This window comes from Gymnoscopelus braueri (genome assembly GCF_963280865.1).
Source record: "Gymnoscopelus braueri genome assembly, chromosome: 15".
NCBI lineage: Eukaryota > Metazoa > Chordata > Actinopteri > Myctophiformes > Myctophidae > Gymnoscopelus > Gymnoscopelus braueri.
This window is the reverse complement of record NC_137620.1, coordinates 35,121,135-35,131,224: the sequence shown is the minus strand read 5'-3', so window position 1 is coordinate 35,131,224 and position 10,090 is coordinate 35,121,135. Positions and strand designations below refer to the sequence as shown.

General features: G+C 39.7%; 1 protein-coding gene across 4 annotated transcripts; it reads right to left on the bottom strand.

The window, feature by feature from the left end:
* Positions 1 to 697: 697 nt before the first annotated feature.
* Positions 698 to 10,001, bottom strand: LOC308101274 (E3 SUMO-protein ligase ZBED1-like). Of its 4 annotated transcripts, none has more exons than XM_080450684.1 (14): positions 9,941 to 10,001; positions 7,569 to 7,956; positions 6,852 to 6,932; positions 6,274 to 6,497; positions 5,922 to 6,105; positions 5,250 to 5,370; positions 4,256 to 4,353; positions 3,963 to 4,113; positions 3,325 to 3,872; positions 3,067 to 3,211; positions 2,531 to 2,762; positions 2,087 to 2,224; positions 1,902 to 2,003; positions 698 to 1,823 (listed from the first exon to the last, which is right to left on the bottom strand). In XM_080450684.1, exons 2-14 carry the CDS (start codon positions 7,762 to 7,764, stop codon positions 1,449 to 1,451), a joined length of 2,595 nt encoding a protein of 864 aa, XP_080306810.1. In that variant the 5' UTR covers positions 7,765 to 7,956; positions 9,941 to 10,001; the 3' UTR covers positions 698 to 1,448. The 4 variants fall into 4 exon arrangements, with proteins under 4 accessions (XP_080306810.1, XP_080306811.1, XP_080306809.1 ...); XM_080450685.1 differs by having other exon boundaries at positions 9,950 to 10,000; XM_080450683.1 differs by having other exon boundaries at positions 9,946 to 9,993.
* Between the last annotated feature and the right edge of the window lie 89 nt (positions 10,002 to 10,090).

Here is a 10,090-nt window from a genome sequence, read left to right as displayed (position 1 = left end):
TATCTGCTATTTTTTTATTTTAAGTATAAGTATAAAATAAATATGGTTAAAATTATTGTGACGCTATATTAACTAATTTTGCTGGGGACCCTGTGCTCCCTCAATGATCCCTGGGGCTCCCCGGACCCCACTTTGAGAACCAATGACATGGCACAGGACACTTGTCTTGAGGCCATTATGAGCACTTCAAAACCTATATACTGTATTGAAAATAGCCGATCTACTTGTGAGCTTGTACATTGGCTATTTTCTAAAAATCTTGAAATAGAATGTGGAATATTTGGACAACACAAATCTGGTACAGGGCTCCCTACAAAACATTTTCAGATGGGGGGTTAGGGGACAAATATATATTATATATAGGCCTATATATGACATGAAAATATTTGAACTACTGCTTAAAATACAAAATGGTGAAGCAAGCCCAAATAAGCAACTACACTTTAAAAAACAACCATTGTTTACAAGTAACGTCACAGAAAAATAAGCCCAAAGTCGCTTATAATAAGCTGAGATGGCAACACTGCTTCTAATACTACTTTTGATTGCGGTTGGCGTCCAGCATTGTTGCATTACTGCCATCTTCTGTTCAGCTCGGAGCACTGTATTAATTAAATTAGCCTGGCATGGCCAGACTAATATATTTTTCACAGAACCAGACAACCTTTACAAATGTTTTATTGAAAATACAGTCACCATGGTCAAGGTACACGTTGTCATATAAAAGACAAACACACAAGCAAACTTTAAAAAAAAAAAGAGAGAGAAAAGAAAAATATGCTTCTATGGCCCACAGGCAGTGTGCATAGTTTGTCAGTAATCAGTTGTGGTTCACATGATTAGACAGATTAGACAGACACACTGACGGCTAACCTCTTGCAGAGCCACACCGTAAGAAATTGGAAGCGTCTCAATTGCTGCAAACCATTTTTTAAAGCTTATTCACAATACAGAGTCAAAACAGTACATGGGGAGGGAATAGAGGCACAAGGAACAAACAAAAGTCTCTATCAAAGAAACAGCAGGAATGCCCTTTGCAGCTTGTTTTTCGACTAATCATTTTCAGTGTTCCTCGTGCCTTTAAGCTACTGTTTTTACTCAGCACCGTCGAGGAGCTCTAATAATTGGCATGGTCGCCAATGCAATTTCCGGGGGGGTTACCAGGCTAGTTGAGATGGCCATATCTTGTGTTTACTAGGGTTGGGTATTGTTTGAGTTTTATCCTGTGGCAAACCAGCACTTCTTGTGCCGTGCCTAAACAGTGCCAGAAGCGATACTTTTCAATGCAAAAAATAAAGCACTAAATTACATTCAATTAATGGCTTTTATTGCCAAGGCAAATTTGAACTTAACATGTTACAGTATATTAACTGTATATTAACAGTTTGAAGTATACTTGAATAAGTTCATAGTATAACTTCTGAGGCAGCAGTCTCCAGCTTCAAACTTCAGCAATTCTTTTGCAGAAATAAGACCATATTTGCGTTCTCTGGCAAAATGCGACACCTCTCCTGACTAGTTTCATGTCCTGTACGCGAGAAAACCCTCTCCGATGGTGTTGACGAGGCCTGTACACACAGATATGCATTTGAAAGTGCAGACAATATAGGGAGACTGTCCCTCTTCAACCACCACCAGGCCACAGGGTCTTGTCCTGATGGGATTGACGGCAGACTTCTGTAGATCTGGATCTCTTTCCGGACCCGCTCAGCGACAGACAGGTCACTGATTTTAGTCGTCGTAGCCTTCAGAAGCTCTTTGTCCTCATCCTCGAACAGCTCCTCTAGGGCTGATTTATTGACATGCTTGTAGTGAGATGAAGGCTGAAAAATACATAAAAGTAGTGTTTAGACAAACTTGCAAAATAATCATTTTTACATATTCCATGACTATGAACTTACATATTCCTCTACGTCGTCCTCTTCCCAGTCATGTGATCCTTCTGATTCTTCTACCTCCATTGGAGGTATTAAGTTCAGAGGTTGAAGGCCCTCCATTGGAAGCTGTAGACAAAAGAAATGTGCATGAAGAAAGAAGAAATGAAACATGACGACACACAAGGGAAACAAGGATGAGCATAAAATACCTGCTCAAAACTTTCTTCAGCAACTGCTGTGTTCTCCAACCTGTCCCAAGCATCATCAGCATCAACATCACTCAGTTTCCTTTTGAAGCGAGGGTCCATCAAAGTGGCCTCCTGGAGGAAGTTCTGGATGTCTTCATCCTATAATGAAAACATTCGAAAATATTTAGAGTCTATTGTCTAAGGACTTGTTCAGACTGGCAGCCCAAATCCAGATTGGTTTTATGCAGTCTGAACAAGGCTAAGGCGATGTGGTTTTGATTTGATCTGAAAACCTGAAAATTTGAGTTGTGTTTATTTTTGTTGTTGTCGTTTTTGCAGTTCAGATCAGATAAAAAAAAATATATGATTCAAATTTGGATAGGCCAGTGCCAGTGTGAACATAACCTAACAGTGATATTTATGTGGTTTTCCTTATTTCTTGCACAGGCTCTCAATGAAAAATACCTGGTATCGTTTTGCCAGATCTGCCCAGACCTTCTCTTTCACAGCCCTGGTAAATGGAGTGTCCTCTTCAGCCACCGTGAAATGCACCTCCAGTTTATTCAGGATGGGGAGAATTTGGCCACATGTGGGGGACTGCTCACTGGACACACAGACTGTCAGGGTGTACAGCAACTTCATGATGCGAAGAAACTCCTCTGCTTTGTGGAAGTCGTCATCTGTGAACCTTTCTAGTCTGGGGAAACAAAGATGATTGATTGACTGAGATTTGTAAAAGGTACAGGCAGTACAATGGGTTAACAACACACCAAAAGGATGACACAAAAAAGCCAAAGGCTTGTTTCCATTGTGGTCCATTGAACATTCAACACTCAAACATCTTATCTGGACAAAATAACAGTGCGACAAAAAACAACTACACAAAAACATAGAAAAAACATAAACACTTCATGAAGACTATATGAAGATAATGATAAACAAACAAAAAACTATTATTGTCACTCAATGATTGTCTAACAATTGATCTTCTTGTCCATCACCTGGCTTCCTCCATTGGCTTTCTGAGTCTTCGGTCAAGTGAGGCAGCCTGGATGGCTGGGTACTGCTCCAAAAACCTCTCCACCATCAGGAAAAGGGAGTCCCACCGCGTTCTGACATCCAGAATCATGTCGTGTTCTGGCAGATCTGAAACAGAAATACACATTTTGAATTGCAATCTACATTTGCTGAACATCTAAATTACTATTGTCATTGCTGAAGAAGTTTGAAACCAACAACGTTGAATCTACACTTCTTACTGAGAGCTTGCTGCTTCTCCATGAGGACAGTTTTGGCCACGGCGGACCTCTTCAGCCACACCACAACAGATCGGACTCTGGCACACCACTTTGTGACGACGCTGATGCTGTTGACCTTCATTGCCGCCAGGTTTAAGGTATGGGCGAAGCAGCCCAACTTCAAGAACTTGAGATTCTTCAGAGCAACATCCATATTGCTGGCATTGTCTACAGTGGCAGCTACAACTTTAGTGTTTATCTGGAATTCCTCCAAAATGCTCTTTATCTCCTCTGCAACCAACAGACCTGTCTTTGACTCATAAACAGCTTTGGTGTCTAGCGCCTTCTGTTTAAGGTGGCCCTGACTGATGTAGTGCACAGTAAGTGTAACATAGTGGTCCTGTGCCACACTGGACCACCCATCACATGTAATAGCAGCGTTCTTCACTTGTGCCAACTCCTGAACAACACTGTGTTTCTCAGCTGAGTACCAAGCAGGAATAAGTGTATTGGATAGATCATCCCTGGACGGGGGTCGGTAGCCAGGATTGAGGGCAGTGATCATCTCTCTGTATTAAATAAATATGAGGATATGTATTAGTCTTAGAGGCACAAAATGTAAACAAATAGTTGTTACAATTAACTTCTTTTTTTTTTACCTGAACCATGGAGATTCCACAATGGAAAAAGAGTGCAGTTCCTTGATCACAAACTTAGTCACAGCCTTGTTTAATTCCTCCATCTTCTCTTTGGTCAGATTGGCTTTTTTTGCCAAGGTGAATGGAGGCACAGTCGCTGACACTTTTGTAACTGAAGAGTCAAAAATATAAACATACATAATGTTAAATCTTTACAATTCATGTGCTAAATGTGTAGTACTTATGCTTAACGAGGGAGCATTTGGCTGTGAAGGTACTGCTGCACAGTTCACAACAAAACATTTGCTTCTCACTTGATTTACTGTCTGCTGAGGTGGAACAGACGTCCATGGAGTTTGGATGGAGGTCCATTGAGGTGGGAGGGAGGGCCGAGGTCTGCGGGACAGGGTACCTTAAATAACAGCACAAATATAGTTAAGATGAAGACCACATTATCAAAATGATAATTTCTGTGTTCTGATTAATATGGTGTTTTTCTTTACATCAATAGTCAATAGAGTGTGTACTTCTGTTTCAGTAGAGACCCATTAGCAAGGGGATTTATCTTTTTATTTTTAAGCAGGGAATACGTGCTGAGATCACAAGATCTTTCACAGGGGGGACACTGCACAATACAAAGTCGAAATGTGACCAGATTGGTTTAGGATCAAATTAAAAAGGACAAGGACATTTGGTAATGCTTTAAGTGAAGAGTCTGTCATAACGCCAACCAAAATATCAACTGAAATCCACTATGCCAGTGGTGTCAGAGGATTTTTCTTTTCTGTCATGGTTGACAGATTGATCCAAAGTAGCATCAGAGGCTAATATAAGCTTTCATGACATGTTGCTCTGATATTTGTCAGGCTTACTGACACCATCATGACGGATACTTCTATGTGTATGTCAGTTGACATAACTGTTATGACAATACTATAATATAATAAGTCGGTGTTATGTTATTATGACGGCATTATGATGGACTCTTTAAGTAAAGCATTGCAGAGCCCAAAATATAGATGACTACAGTACAAGCCAAACAAGCAAATCTTAGGCTGGGGCAACGCTACACCAGTGGTTCTAAAAGTGGTGTCTGAGAAGCCCTAGGGGTCCATGGGGGTCCCTAACATTATTAGTAATAATACATCAAAATCAAGTTTAACCACTTTAACACTGTTTTATTCAAAAATAGCCGATCTACAAGCATTGTGAGCTTGTAGATCTGCTTCTTTTTTTTTATACATGAAAAGGTTTCAGAACCACTGCGCTAGACTGTGCCAAGTTTGAGACAATATGGATCACACCAACCATTCAGTAACCAACAGGGAGGGAGACGCAGCAGCACCAACTAGAAGGGCAGGAGTAGCAGCAACAACCAGGTCTGAAGGAGTAGCAGCTTCAATTGGGAGTAAAGGAGCATCAGCATTACCTGGGACAGAAGCCAGATTAAATATAATAGTTTACATAGTAATTATAGTAATACAGTAGTTCGCTCATTGTTGAGGAAGGAGACACGATATCCAAAAGATATGGAATTCAAATAATTCCAAGGCACTCCTACAAGGAATATAGACATGCCATGATCCCAAGTCAGAAACGAGATACTGACCAAGGGAGAATAACAACACCAATGAACGCGCTTAAGTTCTAGAGTATTGTCTTTGGGAACAGAGTGTACAGTTTAGTGCAAACACTTAAACCATATGTTATACTTCGCCTATTCAAAAAAGCCAATCTAAAAGCTAACAACGTGTCACATCGTGGCGTGTTGCAAGATTCTAGAGCTGCTATACAAAAATGTATGAATAATTTAGAACATTCTTTTCCCTATTTTGGCACAAACATTCACCGAAAATAACTGATCTAGAAGCTACATCAGCTATTTTCGGCCAATGTCCCCCCCAGAATAGGGATGCTAGAGAAAAGAAACAGAGAATAAAAACTCACAAATTCTAAGCCTTATAAGGAAATTATATTTACTCTTCAATTTCAAGATGTATTCATATGCCCTGGTCATCGAATCCAGCAATATCGTCATCCGGTGATCTTCAGAAGCCAGATAGGTGACCACTTCTGCGATCCAATTGACCGGTGCATTCTTAGTCGGTTGGTTCCTCCCTATGAGTAGAATGGGCATGTAGCCTAACGCTTCCAGCTTACCAACCTGCAATGAACAGATAGAAAACATCAACATTAGCATCATATGTCTATTTAAAGCAGTGGTTCTTAAAGTAGTGGTTCTTAAAGTGGGGTCCAGAGACCTCCTCTGATGAATTACATCGCTGTTGACAGAATTATTTGTCATAGAAAACATAGTAGCATTGTTACTTACAGCAATACGTGCCTGGTCAACAACTCGGGAGACATTTCGATTTTTCATGACGGCTTTCCCCCATTCACCCTGCATCACTTTGGCCTCCCTCTCTTTCATTTTGCGTCTTACAGTGAGACCCGCATAGCATTTGCTACAAGTCTTTCTGTTAGCTTGATTGGGTTCCTTGCAGAGGGGGCAAGGTCTAAATTTGGGTCTGGTCATTTTGGACTGGTCGGAGAACCCTGGAAACCAAACACAGAGAGGGACAACATACAAGAATATTGGGTGGAATGGATCATCTATGGATCATCACAAAACAAAATCAAAAAGGTTACGTTGGCACAACTTAAGCTTATATTTCAAAAAAGTTATAAAATAAAAATCACTTCACATGACAAAAGAAAATGCTACAAAGGGATATCAGTGTTTAACATAATGACTTGCTAAGATTTCAATAATGACATCAAGCTTAAACCGGGATCAAAGCAAATGTGAAGATTTTAAAAGGATTGATTATTTTTTTTTAAGATTGTAATAATATCATTGATAATATTAATTATATGAGCAAATATATAAAGACATAATGCCGTACATACCAACAGTCTCAGGAGCAACAATCTCCCCACAGTTTGTGTTAGAAGCAAGGCAGGCAGGATCAGGCCTACAGCTCTGACCAGCTGTAATGGAAAAACAACATCGAATAAAAAATTGCAACAGAATCAAATCAGAAACAATCATCATGGTCACATCCCATTGAAAGTAAGATGGGTGAAATTCTTAATTGTGCATGCTCTATGCTCATCATTCATTGTGCAGTTAAAAGATAGGTAAAATAATTAGAATATAAAAGAAATGAGGGGAGGAGACACATAATGTGCATGATATGTGACTAACACATGATTGCACTATGAGCAAACTCAGTACATCACCCCAGAATAGAGATGCTAGGACTCAAGTAGGGCTGGGCAATTAACCGAAAATATATTGAAACAGACATATTGAACCAATAACCGACTTAAACTTGCTCAAATCGAGAAGCAAGCATTCTGTTTCTTAAATAATGTATATATCTTTAATTTCTTAACGAATCAACATGAAAAAAGTTCTAATAGATTTTTTTCAAATCAACTTAATAGATTAGTCACGTTGTGCGTTGTGAGCTTGTAGATCGGCTATTTTCACTATTATGTTCATTAATCATAATCGAGGCAAACTTTTGAAATAATCGTGATATTGATTTGAAGTCATACTAAGTGTATCGCCCAGCCCTAAGCTCAAGCATTAAACAAGCTGGATTAAAAGACAATACTGACCACGCTTGGAAAGATTCCTGACTGAACGTGGCCGCTGATACACTATGTCGCCTTCACTGTTTCTCTTTCTCCACCTCACTCTTGGATCGGGTGTCTTCACAATCACTGGCTTCACTGCTTTTTTCTGTTTTGCCTCCAGCGTACCCAGCAGGTCATCAAAGCTCCTCTCAAACGTCTCAAGACCTGAATCACTCATAATGCTTGCTAACGAGTGACATACTGATTCACGCAACTAAAACAGAAACGGAGAGACAAAACAGATAACAAGCTAATAGAGATAGACACAGGGACAGACAAACAAACTAGGTAGACGTGGCACTTAAAAGTGCCTTTGGTTTGGTTGAGAAAGTGAAGAAGATGGTGAGAGGTATCGTGGGAATCGGGGGACCTGTTGAGAAGGGAAAAAAATAGTAAATACTCCTTTGCATGTGTGTGTATGAATGATAAGCCTAACAGAGAGGGACAACATGCCAGAAAAGGGGCGATCAAGCCCCAAGCCTCCCCTGTCTGCATTTTGTGAAGAGTCCTCTAAGCTTAACACCAAAAAGGACCCCACACCCACTCCCCCCCCCCTTCATTGTTCAATGTATATATACGTTCATTGCTACTAGTGTTGATTATGTCTTGTTTATTATTGTATATTATTGTATGTCTTTAAATGTCTTAATGAATTGAACACACAGGACTACAATGGAAATAAGGACCCCAGGGCATTTTGTGTTATCCTTTTAACAATCTTTGTAAACCGTACCTCTGTATAATCTGCAAACTGTTAATAAAGTATTCAATCAATCAATCCCCCACCCCCAGCTAGCTATCCTGCCTGCATGCACACAATAGGGACACCACCAGGTTGAAAGTGGTTAATTTCACTAGCCAGAAGGTAATCCAATGACAGAACATACTGTATAAAGGTGGTTACACACCGGCGAATATGCGAATATACGCAAAATTCGGACTCGTTCCGAATAATTAAAAGACGCGAAACTGGTGTGGAAGCTTGCATTGACTTTGTAAGGTTTAAAAAAAAAACGTATTATTCACATGAAAAAAATCGCCCCGGTGTGTAAGGACCTTGGCACCAAATCGTTTCAATGGGGGTCCTTGACATGAACATGTTTGGGAGAAAAAACACTGGCTAAAGCCAAAAGGGGGCTAAACGTTTTTAAATTTGATTACCGGAGGAAAGATGCTTCATGGGGTGTGTAATTGATAGAAAATAAGTAATTTTTTGGGTGAACTACTCCATTAAGTTAGAAAGGAAGCCATTTGAGTGTTTAAAACTAATGAAGGATTATGACAAACTTCAACAGGGGGTCCGTGACCCCTAGGGGGTCCGCGGAGGTACTGCAGGGGGTCCGCAAAATTGTTGTTTGATTAAACAAATTTTTGTTTTTTGTTTTTACTTTATTTTTTTCCCAAAATGTCAAATTGTCTTTAAACATAACATGAATCCATAGCAAACAGATAAATGGAGGCACAATGCACAATAACATGGTATGTTTATACATATTTTGTAGAGATTTTTTATTTTGCACACCTACTGGGGCAGGTGCGTAGGAGCAGGCAATATAAAACACAATTGTATACATAAATATATACAATATATGTGGTAGCCCCCCCCTACCCTACGAGGTAGGGGGTCCCTGCTCCATCTCCCCATCAGTTTGGGGGTCCCTGGCCTGAAAAGGTTGAAGACCCCTGAACTAAAGGATGAGACAGTGACCATGTTGTTACATACACTGTTTTGACTTGTTAGTAAGTCAACATGTTGTTACACACACTCTAACGTCAGACCAGTGAGAGCAGCATTGATGATCAAGTTATGCAGTAAAAAAAACAGTGGTGTAAAGTAACTAAGAACATGTACTCAAGTACTGTACTTAAGTACAATTTTGAGGTATTTTTTACTTCACTGGAGTGTTTCCAATTTTCAGTACTTTTACTTCTACTTCACTACATCTCAGAGGCAAATATTATATTTGTACTCCACTACAATTATTTGAAATCAGTTACTTAGTAGATTTTGATTATTATTACAAAACATACATTATAGCCACTTCATCCCTGTATACATTTCGGCCATTTGAAAATAGCAGAGTAGATCTGCTATTTTTAAGATTTGTATACATTTGAACATAAGGAGTACTTTCTACATTTGGTACTTTTACTTTAATTTCTACAATGCATACTTTCACTCAAGTAAACAAATGTGGGTACTTTTTCCACCACTGCATTTTACAACATTCACTAGTATCCACCACACTGACACTGCTACCCTGGCACTGAGAATGTAACAATGCTGGTCATCGTTGCTCGCTGTACAGTCGTCTACTCTAGATTTATGATAGTTTAATGCTGCCAGTACTTACTGTACTTACACAGAGACACAGAGCCAGAGACCAAACCAAAACACAACAGCAACAATCAAAGCTCATCCTCGATCCGTCGCATGATGTGACATCACTTCCGTTTTGAGCGATTTGTGCAGCGTTGCCACGTCTGCTTATAAAATATAAGCG

Coding starts and splice junctions, on each gene's coding strand:
- LOC308101274 (XM_080450684.1), bottom strand. CDS start 7,764: ATGAGTGATTCAGGTCTTGAGACGTTTGAGAGGAGCTTTGATGACCTG. Junction 3,212..3,324: donor GGAGAAGCAGCAAGCTCTCA/GTAAGAAGTGTA, acceptor TTTCTGTTTCAG/ATCTGCCAGAACACGACATG. Junction 1,824..1,901: donor AGGACGACGTAGAGGAATAT/GTAAGTTCATAG, acceptor TGTATTTTTCAG/CCTTCATCTCACTACAAGCA.